Source organism: Dasypus novemcinctus, chromosome 24 (genome assembly GCF_030445035.2).
Source record: "Dasypus novemcinctus isolate mDasNov1 chromosome 24, mDasNov1.1.hap2, whole genome shotgun sequence".
NCBI classification, from domain to species: Eukaryota; Metazoa; Chordata; class Mammalia; order Cingulata; family Dasypodidae; genus Dasypus; species Dasypus novemcinctus.
Genome location: NC_080696.1, coordinates 3,643,292 through 3,660,705, shown reverse-complemented (window position 1 = coordinate 3,660,705; position 17,414 = coordinate 3,643,292). Strand labels below are relative to the sequence as shown.

The 17,414-nt window shown below is 57.1% G+C and overlaps 1 protein-coding gene and 1 long non-coding RNA gene across 3 annotated transcripts in view; one reads left to right on the top strand and one right to left on the bottom strand.

The window, feature by feature from the left end:
- The window catches only part of SLC23A2 (solute carrier family 23 member 2), a 90,466-nt gene that overhangs the window by 42,324 nt on the left and 30,728 nt on the right, over window positions 1–17,414 (top strand). For both annotated transcript variants that reach the window (XM_058287512.1, XM_058287511.2), the window contains exons 2-3: window positions 1,443–1,672; window positions 14,529–14,624. In XM_058287512.1, coding sequence (XP_058143495.1) covers window positions 1,568–1,672; window positions 14,529–14,624 — 201 coding nt within the window. In that variant the 5' untranslated portion in view covers window positions 1,443–1,567. The remainder of the gene's footprint in view (window positions 1–1,442; window positions 1,673–14,528; window positions 14,625–17,414) is intronic.
- LOC139437524 (uncharacterized) lies at window positions 10,524–12,308 on the bottom strand. Its single transcript, XR_011647389.1, has 2 exons — window positions 12,238–12,308; window positions 10,524–10,698 (listed from the first exon to the last, which is right to left on the bottom strand). It is a non-coding gene; the product is annotated as an uncharacterized lncRNA (long non-coding RNA).

The following is a 17,414-nucleotide window of genomic DNA, read 5'->3' as shown; positions in this document are numbered from 1 at the left end:
ACTGAGCTCCACTGCTCCCCCACCCTCTAACTGTTGAACCATCAGGTTTTGTGTAATTGTTTCCCTTCTCTTATTTGTTATTTGTGTTTTTCCCTGACTCATCCAAAGTTTTTGTTGACTAGAATGTGTCTGTTGGGGAAATCTTTGAAGAGAAGCTCCAAACTTCCCGTCGGCCAGTCTTTCCCCTTTGCAGGGCGGCAGGGTGGCCACGCATTCCTGGTGGGGAATTGATTGGTGGTTCGAGCTGACGTCACGCAGCTCTGAGGGCCGTGCGTGTTCTGCCCTCCACACCCCGGCCAGCTCGCAGCGCTTTTCCTCGGTTATAAAACTTGAGGCGTCCCCGGGCACGTTTTACTGTCGGTGTGGCAGCCGTCCCAGGGAGCCTCTGTGCCTCTCGGTTTGGAAGTTCTCTAAGTGCTCGTTGCCTTGGGGTGGGTCTCTTTTATTGTCCAGATCCTAATTCTGGTTTTTGGAATTGAGTTTTTGAATTTCTGCTGTTTCATCGTGGACTTTTTTGAGTAGTTTCCTACTTTTGACCTTTCCTTAGATTTTTCTCTTATTTTGGAGCACTGTACTGTTTCCTTATTAAATAACTTGAAGCTGTTACTCCTTAATCAACCTCATATTTAAAATTTCTTCTAAATTTCAGGAGTGTCAGTTTCTCTGAGATTCCCCAAGCCAAGCAGAGCCTTCCTGAGTCCAGGAGTCCTGATTTCCCACCGCACTCCTTTTTATCTTGCCGCTTTATCCCCCTTTTTTGCTTTTGTTTTGTTGGGGTTCTTCTTTAGGTTTATCTTGTCGTTTGATCGATACTGAATGTTCTGGCTCTTTTTTGTCTGTGGCTTCTGACCCACTTGAAGCTTATCTTGCACCTTCCAGGAATTCTGCAAGGCAGTTTTCTTAGGTTTTCATCTCCTCCTCTCTGTGCTCCTGAGAGCCTTCTCCTGCTTAGTCGGTTACCTGTTTGGAATTCACAATTCCTTAGTATTCTTCCAGTCGTGGTAAATTGCTGCATTTGTCCGTTCTGGTGGCCACCGCCACGGTGGTTATTTAAATTAGTGAAGTACAATGAGAAGTCCAGCTCCTCGTCACGGTAGCGTGTTCGGAGTGCTCAGGGGACGCGGTGCAGCGGTGGCGGCGCCGGGCAGCGCAGAGGCCGGGCGCGTCTCCCCGCCAAGGTTCTGTCGGACGGTGCGTCGGGCACGGCCGAGGGGCTCGCTGCGGCTGCCGCCTCCGGGCTCCGCGTTGACGCTGCGCTCAGCGGGCCCCCTGCGGGGAGCCGTGTGCCAGCGGGCGCCTGCGCACCGTGGGGTGGGAGTGCGGAGGCCGTCGCGGGGTCAGCTCTCGGGTGGGGGCGCAGCTCATGCACGTCTCTGCGCCCCGGGGCCCGTCTGCCTGCGCCATGTCGAGCCGCGTGGTGACCGGCTGTGCTCTTTTTCCAGGTGCTACGACATGGTGCTCCTGGGTGGCGGTTGCGCCTGAGGACCCAGTGCTCCAGGCCCGGGGAGAGCCGTCCCGTCCGGCCGCCCCAGCCCCACGGCGCGCAGCCCCCCGGCGCCCCCCGACCATGGGGATCGGCAAGAACACCACGTCCAAGTCGCTGGAGGCCGGGAGCGCGGCCGAGGGCAAGTACGAGGACGACGCCAAGCCCCCGGCCTTCTTCACTCTGCCGGTAACGCGCCCCTCCCCGGGACCCCTGTGCTTCCTCTTTATTTTTTTCCTTTGTTGTTATCTTATTTCTTTTTGTCAGAAAATACATAGTAATGTAATTAAAGTAGAACTTAATGGCTGGTGAAATTGCCACCCTGGGAAAACCAGAATGAGGGACCCCTGAGGCCCTGCCTGGGGGCAGCAGGGTGGCCCGTCCCTCCTGCCTGCCCGCTGCTGGGCCCACCCCCGGCCGCCCCACCCCTCGCTCCCTGTGAGGTGCGGACACCGGGCCTCAGGCTCCTGGCGGGCTCAGCCCTCCTGGGGTACCTGGAAGGTGGGGTGCAGGGCCTTGGCGGAAACGGCCGGTGCTCAAGTGCTTGAAGCTCGTGTCAGGTGGACGGCGCAGGGCTCTGGCCGCCGAGGAGCTCCCAGCCGCCCTCGAGCCAGGCTGGCGCACGCGCAGTGCTGCTCTCCCGGGCACGAGGGCGCTCCTGGAGGCGGCTGAGAGCAGGGCCTGGGGAGGCAGAGGGAGGACGGGCCAGGGCTGCTGTGGTTGACGAGGAGCGGGGGTGGAGGGCGGGGCTTTTGTGAAGTTCCTGTGTGATTTTTAAAAAAAATTACAACTTGGGGTCCTAGTGCCTTGGGAAACGGTGTTTTGGGTTGTGGGGTGCTCCTAAGGGATTCTCCAGGGTGCTTTAATACGGGTGAGCTCTGCTGGTTTTCAGGCAGGACTGTTATGTACACTATGAGTCCACTGCAGGGAGGGAGCAGGAGTGGCTGGAGGGGAGAAGGGGGCAGAGGAGGGCAGGAGGGGAGGGGAAAGGTGGAGGAGGGGGGAGGAGGGGAGGGAAGGAGGGAGAGGCTGGGCCCTGCTGGCTGCTGGCGCGGCGGTGGCAGGGGCCTTGCAGGGATGAGGTGGTGGGAGCCTGCTAGCGGGGGCCAGCGGAGGAGGGGCCCACATGAGCCGAGTGGGTGCCGCCTCTTGTGCCCGGCAGGTGGAGGCGGCGGGGAGCTGCTGGGGGAGCCAGCGTGCGCTGGGCTGGAAGGCTTGGCTGCTTCTGTTCCACGACAGAAAGCCCTTCCAGGCTTTTGCCCGGGCTGCGCCCATAAACTCTGCCTCAGGGATGCCGGGGGAGGCCCTGGAGCAGACGCCTGTTCGGGGTCACTTACCGATGCGGGACGCCTCAGGCGGCATGTTCCTCGCCTGGGGCTGGTCGTGGGCCCTGAGTGGGGCCGGGATTGCCCGTTCAACCATCATGGCTGGCGGGGTGGGTGCTGAGGGGCTTTTGGGGGCTTCAGGGGCCCCCTGGAGGCCCTGGGCTCTCTGGGTGGTGATTGGAGTTGGGGGGTTAGGGCGGGGAGAGCCGGGGGCCCGGGAGGTTTGGGGGTGCAGTAGGAGCCAGGAGAGGGGCAGAAGCCGCGCTCAGGCAGCCGGGGGCAGTGGGGGGCAGCCAGGGGCCGCCGGGGGCAGCAGGCCTTCGGCCCCCAGGAGCTGCAGGTGGGCGGGGTGGCCCTGTGGACTGCAGGGGACCCTGAGCACGGGCAGGGAGGTGGGGAGGCTGGCTCAGCTTGGAAGCAGTGATTCGTGCGCAGGTGGGACCCTGGCCAGGGGGGTGGCGGGGAATTGGCTGCCGTGGAGAACGTGGGAAGGGAGCGGGGCTGAGGGCGCGTGGAGGACGAGCCCAGTTGGCCCCGGCCTGCGCCGCTCTGCTAGCCGGCGCCTCCTTCCGTCCTGGCTTTTGAAACAGAGCTGCTGGAGGAGAGTGGCCGTCCTGGCACCTCTGCGCTCGGTCTTCTCCAGGTACGGGCTGCCCGTGCAGCGGCTCCTGGCCACACTGGCCGTTTAAGTTTAAGTAAAATGGAACGAGATAGAAGCTCAGGTCCACGGCCGGTCGCCCTAAGCAAGCGCTCGTAGCTGCTCGCAAATGGCTCCCCTCGACCTGGTGCGGCCCGCTGGAGCTGGGCTGCGGCGCCTGTTCTCTTGGCTCTGAGGCCGGAAGCCGCCTTCACCTGGCCACTCAGGTGTGCTGGAGCGCCAAGGGGCGGGCAGCAGGGCAGGCCGGGGCGCCCCTGGGGAGGGCGGTCAGGAGCCTCAGGCCGCGGAGATGTCCGCTCTTAGCTCCAGCGCGGCCAGGACATGGTCGTGCTGATGGACTCCGGCGGGAGGCGGCCTCTCGAAACACCCACGACGGCGATTTAAAAAGAAAGGACAAGTGCGCACACAGAGGAAGGACATCGAGTGGGCCGCAGTGAGAGGCGAGGGCCTGCCAGCGGCCCCCCGGGGTGTTGAAGGGGAGCGGATTTGGGTGCCAAATTACAGGGCCACCTTAATTCAGCCACACTTAGATAGGGAATAGCTGAAAGCATTTTCAGCTCTGTAGGAGGAACTTTTGAAAAGCCTTCTCTGATTGTGAGCGCTAATACACACTCCACCGGGGAGGTCTGGAAAGCGCAGGGAAGCCCGTCCGAGGTGGATTCTTGTTTGTTTTTTTTTTTAAGATTTATTTTATTTATTTCTCTCCCCTTCTCCGCCCCCCCCATTGTCTGCTCTCTGTCCATTCTCCGTGTGTTCTTCTGTGTCCGCTTGTATTCATGTCAGCAGCACCAGGAATGTCTCTTTTTGTTGGATCATCTTGTTGTGACAGCTCTCCATGTGTGTGGCACCATGCCTGGGCAGGCTGCTCTTTCGCGCTGGGCGGCTCTCCTTACGGGCGCACTCCTTGCGCGTGGGGCTCCCCTACGCGGGGGACACCCCTGCGTGGCAGGGCACTCCTTGCGCGCATCAGCACTGCACATGGGCCAGCTCCACAAGGGTCGAGGAGGCCTGGGGTTTGAACCGTGGACCTCCCATGTGGTAGACGGACGCCCTAACCACTGGGCCAAGCCCGCTTCCTGGTGGTTCTCTTTTAACTGGTCTGTTTGGGAAGTGATCTGAAAACAAGCACGTGCGTTTCCCTCGAGGTAAGTGGGAGGCGTGCAGGGCTTTCCCTGCCCGCATGAGCTTTGGGGTGTTTTTACCAGACGCTGGCCCTGAACTTCACCTCCAGGCAGAGGAGGGGCAGGTTAAACGTGAAGTACTCGGTGGAAGGGGAGGGAGTGCAAGGAAGTCTGAAGATGAGGTGATGAGCCGCAGTTCCAGGCAAGGCGGGGGTCAGGACGCCCCCAGGGTGCACAGGAGCCCGGGCAGGGGGCTGGGGCCCTCGTGGTCTCCTGGGTGGTGAGCGGGCCCTGGGCGGGGCCACCTGCAGGGGAGGGCGCTGGTGTCCTTCCTGCCGTCACCCCCTCCTGCCCCCTCCTCCCTCATCTTAAGGAAGCGCTGGGAGCGCAGGTGGGAGGAGAAGCTTGTTGAGTGGCGGCTTCCCCTCCTCCCAGCCCTGAGCGCAGCTGGCAGGTGGGCACGAGCTCCTTGTGCTCCTCGGAGGGAGCAGCAGAGGACGCGGTGGCCCGGGATGCCCCTGTGACAGCTCGGCGGGACCTGGAGAGGGCCCTGTCGGGAAGCACAGCGCTTTCTAACGGAGGGTTGAGGTGTTGTCCTGAGCTCCAGGGAGCAGCCGACTTGGAAACGTTCTCTCCTGTGGGAACCCTTACACCCTGTGGCGCCGAGGTGTGAGAGTGAAGGGGCGCCTCCCGGAGTGCGCGGGGAATCCGCCTCGTTCTTCCTCTGTGAAAGTTTTAATTTGCGGCATAGTGGATTCCGGGGGGCTTGGACAGGTCAACGTGGAACAACCGAGATGAGCCTTTTCTGTTTAAAATGTTTAAGTGGGGAAAACACACATTGTCGCAAAGGTATAAGCCAGTATATGCTTTGAAATAAAAACATCTGCAAGATGGGGTGCAAGTGAAGTTATTTATACGTTTTCCTTCCTTCCTCTTTCTAGAGGTTTTTTTTCCTGGAGGTTTTGATGTTCTTAAAAATTAACTTTTTCTGCTCTGGCTTTACAGCTTGCTTTTAAGTTATTTTAATGGAGTTTTGGTCATTTTAAATGAAACGGAAGGTGTTAGTAATGCAAAGCCCTGTCTAATAAGTGGGGAACATGCAGTTCGGTATGAAGGAGGGTAAAATAAAAGATGTGCTCTGGTCGGTGCCTGGCGGTGTCCACAGCACACAGCTCCCGCGAGCCCTCCCGCCCGCTCGCCCTCGTCACATGCTTGCTCTGTGTGCCAGCCTGGGCCTGGCGAGATGGGGGTGCAGCACCAGTCGCTTCCTCCTCCCCGACCCCCAGACGTTGCCCTCTGCCTGCCCCCCTGCTTCTGCGGGGTCACCGTGGGTCTCTTGGCCGGGCCAACATGACAGCCTCCCACCCTGCTCCTTCCCAGCCTCCTTCATTCCTCCTGAGCCTCTTGCGTTTCATGGACTTCTTAGGATTTCTTTTTCCTCTGGGTCACGTGCTGAACCCTCTGTATGTAAACTCCTCATTCACCTGGACCCTCTACTCACCTGAGCCAGGTAGGCAGGCTCCTGAGTTTCATGGTTCGAGATAAGATATTTTAGATAGATTTCTTTGCCATACTCTAAAGCCCATCGTTGTGTGGGAGAAGAAGTTGCTTTCCTGTGAGGATTTGGTGAAGTGCGCAAGGAGGAAGGTGGTGGTTGCTGGCCTCTTCCTCTCCCCACCTTTTGAACTTGGTTTTAAAGCTCCTGTATTTCCCCCCGGGCTTCAAGGTGCAAAAGGTGATGTTGGGGTGAGATGGAAGTAACAGAAAAACGGATGTGTTCTTTTCCTGTACTTTTTTACAGCCCACATATGTGTGTCATTGTTTTATTATTTTTATAACTTTCTGTTTATAAAAGAAATAGGTTCACTACAGAAAAGTTAGAAAATAAAGAACAGTATGATGAGAAAAACGTAAGATCATTTAAAATCCCATCAGCCAGAAAAACACATTAATATTTTTTGCTGTATTTCTTTCCAGAGATTTGAAGCAAAGGTTGAGGTGTTCTTTATAAAATTTTGATTAGCAAAGGAATCCTGTGCATCCTCTGCTTCACTGAGCCCTTCAGCTTGGCTCTTTCTGAGGCTGCTGTAACGAGCGGTACCTCGTGTGTGCCAGCCGTGTTGCGCAGCTCACGTGCCCAGCGGCAGTGTGGAAACGCACCGCCAACACTCGTGCCGGCTCTGGAGGTGGCCGTGTTGCTCATTGAAAACCAGTGTCCAACTGCTTTAGTTCCGGAGTGTAGGGAGACGGAATGCTTTTCTCCCCCATGTCCCTTGGCCACTTGCACTTTTTCATTTAAGAATTATCTGTTCTTCCTCCCACCACCTTCTTGCCTGTTGAGCTGTGTCAGGAGAGCAGGTGAGCTGTCGTAGCTGGTGCACAGACGACTGGGCGCTGAGCCAGCACAGGAAATCCCTGCATGCGACAGCCGCGGGAGGGATGGAGGGAGCCTGGAGCACACGCAGCCGGGTCTGTTCCTGCTGCCACCGTAGCCCCTGGTGGGCTGTTTCACTGAGTCCCAGCTGTTGGAGAACAGCGTCCTGTCTCGGGACCACCACGCGCTCTGGAGGGTTTTGGAGCCTGCAGGTGACGTCTCCTCTTACTCCCCAGTAGCTCCCTGTATTAATCAGCCAAAGGGGTGCTGATGCGAAATACCAGAAATTGGTTGGTTTTTATAAAGGGTATTTATTTGGGGTAGGAGCTTACAGATACCAGCCATAAAGCATAAGTTACTTCCCTCACCAAAGTCTATTTGGAGCAAGCTGGCTGCTGGCGTCTGCCAGGGTTCAGGCTTCCTGGGTTCCTCTTCTCACAGGCTTGCTTCTCTCTGGGCTCAGGGTCCTCTCTTCCTGGGGCTGGCTTCTCTTTCCTCTGAGAGCTGACTTCCTGGGGCTCCAGCTTAAGGCTTCAGCATCAAATTCCAAGATCAAAAGTCCAGCATCAGAAGCCCTGCACTCTGCCCTTTGCCCTGCCTGTTATCTAGGAGTCCCCACCCACCAAGGGGCGGGTACTGATTACTTAATCATGTAAACCTCTGAATCCAGTATAAGCTCATATGCGCAGAGGAAAAGACCAGTTTACAAACGTAATCTGGTGTTTCTTTTTGGAATTCATCTATAATATCAGACTGCTCCACTCCTGCCCGCCCATTGACTTGGAGCCTGAGGTGACGTCTCCTCCCGGGCTCCCTCACGCCTGTGCCTTGCCCCTGTCGGAGCCTCAGCTGGCTGTGTCTAGAGTCGTCTGAGAAGTAGCTGGGGCCATGCGGGTCTCTGTCGCACCATGTGCGCAGAAGGTGGTTGGAGGGCGCTGCCTCCCTTCTCTCCAAGTGCCTGCACGCCTGGGACGGGGCGGGGGGCCTGCCACGGGGTAACGCCGCGGGCCGCGGCAGGAAGTGGACCCGACCCTGGGAAGCGCCGTTGCTTCTCACCATGTTGACGCTGCCCGCTTTCCTCCAGGGCCTGGCCCCGCGTGAGCCCTCGGGGCTCTCGGGGTATCGAGTAGGACCTCAGGAGCCCCCGCCGGGACCCGCGGGCGCGCTGTGAGCTGGCCCTGGCATCACTCTGGGCGCGAATCTGACCAGAGCCTGAGGGAGTTTCCTAAGCGATCTGGGCGTCAGTTTCCTCGTCTGAAAAATGGGAAGAAAAATAGCAGCAGCTGTCTGGGGCGTGGGAGGATGAAGTGGAATGACGCGTGGGGGAGCTGGCACTGCGCCTGGTGCTGTGCACGTGCTCGAAGGAGGGTAGGGGCGGCCGGGCGGGAGCTCTGACCAGACGCCGGACAGCGCGGCGAGGCGGGGGCCCCAAGGGGTCCAGACGGCCAGAGCCCCCACCCACCCCCAGCTCCGTAACCGGCAGGGCGGGCGCTGGCGCTGCTGGCCTGGAAGTGGGGTGGGGGCCCCCGGCGTGCTCGTCTCGAGAGCACATGTGCCAAGCTCCCTCAAAACGTGGCTCTTCGGACTCCATGCCCCGCTGGCCTGCACTTGACCCAGGCCCCGGGTCTCCCTCCCGCTCAGCACAAAGGGCTTTGCCGGGTGTTACCTTAGTGGGCGTCCCGTAATTTAAGTAGCTGGTCCTAATGGGGAATCTATTTTCAGAATTTTATTTATTTTAAAATTAGCGCTGTCATATGATTCAAAACTTCGTGAGTGCAGAGTGGGGCGGGGAACAGCGGTCGCTGCCTGCAGCCCCCCGGGTCCGCGCCCCACACACGACCTTCCGAGGTGGTTTGTGAGTGTGCCGGCAGGTGCGTTCTATGCCTTCTACACAGGACGCGTGGGCACAGCTGGCGTGCGTGTTCTGTTTACTAATAAATCTGAAGTCATGTTCTGTGTGTTCCTCTCAGCGTATGAAGAGTCACCCTTGTTCTTTTTATAACCACCAAGTATGGATTAATTTTCTCTTCCTCCTGAGGCGCCATCTGGATTCTTTCTAATAATTGCTGTTGCTAATAGTGCTACAGTGAGTGACCTGGGTGGGGATAGAGGGTAGATTCCAAAGGGGGCTTGCCGGGTGTGTCCCTGTACGTTGCGGGCATCCCAGACTGCCCGCTCCTGTGGTCATTGCATCCCATCGTGGTGTTTGTCCCGTTTCCACGAACGCAGGCGTCCCCCCGGAATTGTGGTCAGCCGCGGCTCTCGGCCAACTTGGCGGGTGAAAGATGTTTCTCATTAGAGTTTGAATCTGCATCTTTAGGAAAGTTGGGCATCTCTTCAGATGCCTTTTTTATTCCCTTAGATGTTTTTCCTGCTGGGATTTGACCTTTTCCTTATGGGCTTGTATTCTTTCCCTGTTGCTTGTATAGCAGAGAATTCAGCTTCCCGTCTCTGGAAACACTGGAAGACGAGCCCGCATGATGGGGTCCATGGCTTCTGGGCGCCCAGACCTGCTCTGGACCTGGTCGGGGTCGGGCCTACACAGGGACAGCTCTAGTTCCGTGCTCGTCAGTGTCACCTGAAGGAAAGATGTTGGAGAAGCTCTACCGGCCCTGGCATGAGCGTGTGCCCAGCAGGCCTTGGTGCCACCACCGTCATGGTGCAGCAGGGGGTTCCAAGTGCTCGGTCGGAGTGCCTTCTGCTCCTCCAAGGACTCCCGAGCCCTGGGGCAGGCCAGGACCTGGCCCCAGCAGAGCGGGAGGCCGTGCTTCCCAGGTCACTGCGGTGCCTGCTCAGCCGGGGCACCTGCACCGGGGCGGCCGCACCTGGAGAGGCGCAGAAGGCCAGCAGAGGCTTTGCTGCCCGCTAGTGTTAGGCACGACCTTTCGGGGTGTCGTAATCAAAGACTGACCAAGGCGGGAGGTTTAGACATACAATCTAATAAACCCTTGTCACGTTCATATTGGTTTATTTTTCATGGCAGTTAAATTTTTTTTTTAAAGATCTTTTAGCTGTTTCATACTTCCCCTTTTTCACTTAATCATGTATCTTTTTTGTTTAAAGATTTATTTTAAATTTCTCTCCCTCCCCCCCCACCCCCAGTTGTCTGCTCTCTGTGTCCATTCACTGTGTGTTCTTCTGTGACGGCTTCTATCCTTATCAGCAGCACCAGGAATCTGTGTTTCTTTTTGTTGCGTCATCTTGCTGTGTCAGCTCTCCGTGTGTGCGGCACCATTCCCGGGCAGGCTGAACTTTCCTTCGCGCTGGGCGGCTCTCCTTACGGGGCGCACTCCTTGCATGTGGGGCTCCCCTAGGCGGGGACACCCCTGCGTGGCACGGCACTCCTGGCGCGCATCAGCACTGTGCATAGGCCAGCTGCACACGGGTCAAGGAGGCACGGGGTTTGAACCACGGACCTCCCATGTCGTAGGTGGATGCCCTATCCATTGGGCCAAGTCCGCTTCCTATGGCAGTTAATTTTGAAATTGAATCATATTGAAGGTAGGTGGGAGCTTTTTATGTTCGTTAAAAAGGGCTTGTATTAACGGCTGGGAAGCAGTAATCTCAGTATCTTGGTCTTTATTTAAAATTCATTTTTAACTTATGCCGTTGGTCACAGCTTACTTCACATTCACCTCCCAAAGGCGCTGGCAGGTGGTTGTGCCACTCAGGCTTCCTACACATTGCAGCTCCAGATTTCTGCGTAAGGTCAGAGATTCTAGTGTTGTTGTCCTAGCCTAGGAGAAATGAGAGTATTGTTTACTGAGCCTTAGACACTCCCCATTGCACCCCGAAATAGCACTGCACCCTGGAAACAGCAAGTGTCAGCTGTCAGCTTAAGTGCAGAAAACCTGCTTTCATAGCTGATTGAGAGATTGTACAATATTAGTCTAAGGAAAAATTTTAAGCCACAAATTTAGTTTCAAATAGTTTTGTGGGGAGAAAGGACATCTTGTTCCAAAGGGTTTATAAATACTCAGCTGGGTGTTTTTATAAAAACTTGACAAATTTCCTGAGGTGAGGGCAGCCAACCGCTCCCCCATTGCTGTGATGCTCTTACTAACACAGAGGATCAGTCTTGAGTTTACAGAGTGTCCCAAGGCTTACCATATTTGCAGGTTCCAAAATACGAAGATTTGGGAAACGGACTTGGCCCGTGGTTCGGGCGTCCGTCTACCACGTGGGAGGTCCGCGGTTCAAACCCCGGGCCTCCTTGACCCGTGTGGAGCTGGCCCATGTGCAGTGCTGATGCGTGCAAGGAGTGCCCTGCCACGCAGGGGTGTCCCCCACATAGGGGAGCCCCATGTGCAAGGAGTGCGCCCCGTAAGGAGAGCCGCCCAGCGCGAAAGAAAGTGCAGCCTGCCCAGGAATGGCGCCGCCCACACTTCCCGTGCCGCTGACGACAACAGAAGCAGACAAAGAAACAAGACGCAGCAAATAGACACAGAGAACAGACAACCAGGGGAGGGGGGGGGATTAAATAAATAAAAATAAATCTTTAAAAAAAAAAACAAAAACAAAATATGAAGATTTTTACTACCAGCAACATTTTTTATCTCTTCCTCTTAAAAAAACAACAAAAGCAGAAAAACAAACCTCAGTGCCTTTCTGGAAGAGCTGATTTTCACATTTGATTTTATAATTAAATTTCTTGTTTTTTTTCCCCCCTTAAAAGTAGACCAGGGCGGGTGTTTGCCTGGAATCTTGATGGTTAAGTACTAGGGAGGTGGGTCCCTGCTTGCACGCAGGCCAGAGATGAAGGCCCAGAGCCTCATGGCCCTCACGGCCGTGGTTCCCCCAGGTGCCCAGGCCTGTCCCCTCAGTGCGGTCCCGCTGGACCCCCACCTGGCTGCCCGCCCGCTGGAGCACTGGCCTTGCCCGCGGGCGGCTGGCAGCTCCTCCAGAACCTGGGGCTGGGGAAACCGAGGGGACGGAGCGGTGGGCCCCGTGGGCCCTGGGACCCGGGGAAGGCGCGGGGGTCCTGCCCAGGCTGCGGTCAGCCGTCTTCTCGCCTGGCCTCACTCCCACACCATGTCCTCGCCTTTGGGACTGCGTCTCTGTTGACCTGGCGCCCAGCCGAGAAAACAGACAGTGCCAGACGCTGGCCCCAGGCTGCGGCGCCACCCCGCAGAGGAGTGCACCTGCGGCCCCGCCCGCAGCCCCGCCTCGCTGGGAGCCCCGGCGCCCGCTCTCCTGAGCAGGTGCCTCCCGCAGAGCGCCGCTGCGCCTGGCCAGAGGCTCCGCTGCTCCCGCGTCACCCACGCTCCTCCACTCACCTGCTGCAGCAGGGGCGATTTCCCGAGCTCGCGCCTGTGCCTCCACCCCGTGCCTCTGCCCCGTGCCTCCCTTGTGGCTCCCGTTCTCCTGGGTGACTCAGAGTCCTGGGCCTGCTCCCGCCCTGGGCGGAGCTCCTCACGCTGGCGCCGCGGTGTGCTCGCTGCCTGCAGGGCAGGTGCTCGGGCAGCCTGTGCCAAGTGACCGTGCCAGGCTCTCCTGGGTCGGGAGCGTCTGCACCCCGCGGGCCTGGCTAAGCGTGTGCGCCGAGTCGGGAGGGGTGGAGCCGCTCTCCGGCCAGGCTTGCCTTCCCGGGCCCAGGCCTGGGCCGCAGCGAGTGAGGGGAGGCAGCTGGCACGGCTGGGTTGTGCTGGATTTCGGTGGCTCTTTGGTAAGGATGCTTTGTGGTTCTAAGAGCATTTGTCCCGGGTCTACCTCTGTCTCTTCAGTGGGTCGAGGCCTGGCGGAGGCCTTGGGGCCTGTTTCTGGAAGGTTCCAGCTCAGTGTCCGAGCCACAGGTGGCTGGCATGTGTCCTTCCAGCACGTACTTCTCCGGCACCTGGAAGGCCGGGCCATGATTTAGGAAGACTTTCTGCTACAGTCAGAGCTCTGTGCTTCCTTTAAAACTGGCCTCAGACCTGGGTGATTGCACAGCCGTGAGTAAGAAATTCAGCTTCTCGCTGACTGATTCCTCCACCTTCAGAAACAAGAGGATGGGAATTCTCTGTGAACTTCCTCAGTTCAAGCTGTGCGGCTGTAGTCTTAAGTTTTTCCCTTTTGCAACAGCAAACTGTGTCCTGATACAGAGAACTGATAAGATACGTGAGGGAAAAGAAGGGGAAAATGACCCACTGATTAAAGACAGCCAGTGTTCGTATTTTGGCAAACTTTATTATCCTTTTGAGAACGCAGTAGCTAAGAATCCACGACCCTGCAAGCGGTACAGAAGGGGGAGGATGAAAACTGCAAGGTGCCCCCTGCTCCCGGTGTGGTTTTCCTGGGCCCTTACCAAGCTCCTAGGCTGGTGGGAGGTTAACCTTTTACTTCCTTAGGTCATCAGGCTAATCCTAGGCTCATTGTTTTCTGACTTATTTTTGACAGTGTTTCTTGGAGTTCTTTCCTAGTCAGTACATCAGCTTTCCTCTTTTTAGTGGTAGAATGTTATTCTCTAGTGGATGTACCATAATTTGATAATTTGTCTTTTATAGACTGACACTTAGGTTGTTCCCAAGCTTTCAGCATTTCAAACAGGGCCCCCGGGGGGCACCTGGCTCGGGAGAGGCTGGTCCCGGGGCGAGGCTGGTCCCCGGGGGCGAAGCTGGTCCCCGGGGCGAGGCTGGTCCCCGGGGCGAGGCTGGTCCCCGGGGGGCGTGGCTGGTCCCCGGGGCGAGGCTGGTCCCCGGGGCGAGGCTGGTCCCCGGGGGGCGTGGCTGGTCCCCGGGGCGAGGCTGGTCCCCGGGGGCGAGGCTGGTCCCCGGGGCGTGGCTGGTCCCCGGGGGGCGAGGCTGGTCCCCGGGGGCGAGGCTGGTCCCCGGGGGGCGAGGCTGGTCCCCGGGGGGGCGAGAGGCTGGTCCCCGGGGCGAGGCTGGTCCCGGGGGGGGGGGGGGGGGGGGGGGGGGGGGGGGGGGGGCGGCGAGGCTGGTCCTGGGGCGAGGCTGGTCCCGGGGCGGTTGGGGGGGGGCGGGCGAGGCTGCTGGGCCACAGGTGGATGCTCCTTCCCAAGGGCCTTTCCTCGTCTGCTCCTCCGGAGAACGCTGTGGAAGCTTCCCCACTCCCCTGTCAAGGCCAGATTCGTCTTTAAAGACCCCCCCTAAGTTATGTTCTTTTAAAGGAAATTTACTTTTGTCATTTCTGTAATTTTAAATGAGGTTAAATAGCTTTCCATGTGCTTACTGGTTATTTATTTACTTTTTTGGTGCGCTGTGTATCCTGCCTGTTGTCCATTTCCTTTGGATTGCTTTTATCATTAATTTGCAGGTGTTCTTTATGAATTACTGATACCGACCCTCTGTTGATGGACAGGTCGCACTGTCTTTTCTCTTAGATTATCACTTCCCATTTACTACTCTTTATTTTCCCATTCTGGAATTTAAAATTTTTATCTACTTAGGCTTCTGTTCTCTGTATTCTAAAAACGTCATCACGCTCTTACTCGTGTAATGTTCAGTCAACTGAATGTTATGTTTTTTTTTTTTTTTTAAGATTACGTTTGCGTTTTTGCTCACATTCTGGGTAAAGAGCACTTTATTGTAGTCTGGGCTGTCAGGTGTGAAATCTATCTTTTTCTCCCCAGGTGATAAATGGGGGCGCCACGTCCAGTGGGGAACAGGACACTGAGGACACGGAGCTCATGGCCATCTACACGACGGAAAACGGCATCGCAGAGAAGGTATACCGCCCCCCCCCCCGTGCCTTACCCCTTGGCCCACCCCCAGCCATCTCAGGCCCCGTGGGGGCGCGGTGCCCCTCGCTGGCAGGCCGGGCGCCCCCTCCGAGGGGTGCACTCACCTGTCATGGACCAGGAGGAGTCAGTTGAGGTGGAGCCTACGGGGTCGTGTCACCAGGACCCCGGGGATGGGGCCAGAGCGGGAGGGTGAGTCAGGGCGGGCGCAGACCTGACTGCGCCGCAGGGGAGTGACTTTAGCTCCCTGGGCCTCGGTTTCCTCCCCCGAAAAATGAGAATCAAAGCGGTAGCATGTCTCAGGGTTGTGTTGTTTCAAAAGTTTTGCATTTTTTACTCTAGTGGGTGCCTGTATAAATATAATTATGGAATAATACACTTATTTCTGTCTTCTCATTTCCTACCATGAACAGTGGCAGAATTGGGGTGTTTTCCCCCCTCTTTTAACCCTCTCTCTTCTTTACTCTCCATCTGATCTTGGTCCAAATACTGGCAGTTTTCTTTTCCTTGTCTTTCTCCTATTTGATTTGTCATCTTGAATATCGTCCTGTGACGTCTACCTTTTCTAGATGACAGGCATTCAGCTTACTCTACTTTCTGCCTTTTTCCTGATCCCACCCGCATTTTATTAGTGTCGATTCCACCTAATTGGGTGCGTGTAGCATTTATATAAGATTCTGGCACTCTAATCCCTATCTGTTTTGGTTTTAGCTCTTCATTAATTTCGGCTAAACCTTTTACTCTGGTTGCTCCGTTCATTTCTTGGGCGGCTAAAATGTGTCCTTTGGCCTCAGCCGCCCTGAGTGGGCCCGGCACCCGCCGCTGGCCCCAGGGCACTCGTGAGGACGGGGAGCCTTGCCCCCCGCCCCACCCCGGCTGCCGTGAGCACTCTGGCCTGAGCCCTCCAGGATCGCCAGGTCAGGAAGGCGGCGGAGTCGCACCCCACCGGCCGCCGGAGCGGCCTGGCTCCTGGGAGTAGGTAGGTTCCTTACAAAACAGAGTAGCGGTAGGCGCGGAGGAGAGGCGGCCGGTTATAAGATCCCACGGCCGTGGCGGGATCCGACCTGAGCGGGAGGAAGAATCTTCTCGACGGCAGTGTCGGCTCTGGGGCGGCCGCCCTGCACGGGACGCCCGCTCCTGGAGGCTTTGGCTGTTGCGTGGCTTCCTTTCTCTTTTGAACCATGGTAGGCGGCCCTCCCGTTCACACAGTGCGTGGGGCTGGGCTGGCCATCCCCTCGGCCACGTGGCTCCTCCTGGGTCATTTTAAGGCCCCCCGTGGACATGCACGTTCGCTCGTGTGCTGAGCTGTCGCACTGCCCTCGTTGCCGAGGACGCTGTGTGTGTGTGCGCGCGCGTGCAGTCTCAGCCTGGCCTGGCGAAGGAGGAGGCAGAGCCTCTTCATTCCTGTCCACCTGCTCTACAGTAAAGCTCGTTACATTTGCCTCCTTAGTCAGGGGGTCCTTTCTGTCCCCGCGGCGCCCGTGGGCTGTCCTTGGCTGTTTCACCGTGAGCAGGAGTGCTCCCCGGCCTGAGACGGAGTTGTGTGGTGCTGGCTGTCCATTGCGTAGCCAGCCCAGGGTCTGTAGTTGCATCATGTCAGGAAAATACTATGTTACCTAACTCCTCACACAAGCCGCGCTTCTCCCCGTCCCTGCTAACAAGTTTTTAAAAGATGCACATAACCCATTTTAATGCATTCGGCAAGCGCAAATCCTCCAGTAACCATTGTCAAAATGGAGGAACAGTCTCTGAAAGGTCATCTTTAGTCCACGTTTGGATTAGATCAAATGTCAGCGCATCAGACATTTACCTTTCAGCTTTAGAAGGGGGCTAAGCGGTAACTTCTTCTGTTTAAGAGTCTCTGGCCTCCAAATCGCTATCCTCCTTGCATTGAAAACTGAGAATCGAGTGACAAATGGGAGGAGTTAGCGGCTTTCTGTGGACCCCACCCATTGATGAGAAGGCGCTTATGGAACTAGAGATGGTTGAGGGTCAGCTCTTTATCTTTTTTTCTGGATCTCCTTTTAATTGTGTTTCCTGTTAGACTCTTAGTTAGGCTGTACAGATTTTCTAAAAAGATGCGTGTCTTGGCTTCTTGGAAATGCAACAACAAGTTGTTGACAGGATTTTAGAAGCCAGCACTTCGAGGCTGAGCTGGGCCTCGGGTTTCCCGGAAGCTTCTGTATGGCTGGAGCCGAGTCCAGCAGCTGCAGGCGGCCGGGCAGGCCGGAGCCTCCTGGCCTCGGGTGACCTGGGCCTCGGAGCGCGTGCTGCACCTTAGTCGTGAGTCTGTGCTGATGGCGGGGAGTGAAAGAAGAGGAGAAAGACTGTCACCTGAACTAGAGATCCGTCTGTAACCTGCCTCTAAATGAAAGCGGAGGCACGTTTGTACACTGTGAACTTGGCTCTCTTCGCTCAGCGTTGTCGGAGCAGTGGTGTTGGAGGTGTGGGGTTTTACCTTTAGGTTAAAAAGACCCCTCCTCCTTGCAAGGGGAAGGCAGATCGTGCTCTCCATTAGAAAGTGGGTAGCATCTGGTCACCTCCTCTCTGGGGCCTGTGCAGGACTGCTCATGCCAGCCCTTCAGCGTGGCCCTGGCCACACCTGCCCCCAGCTCAGCACGGCCCAGGCTGGTGGAGAAGCTCTGAGCACACTGACCGCTCGGGGATGAGTTGACCCAAGGGGTCCTGACCCGACTCCTGTACCAAGTGCGTGCGCGGAGCGTCGGGTCCATGGCCGCCCGGGCAAGGGTTCAGGGAGGAGCCCCTGACGGCGTCGCC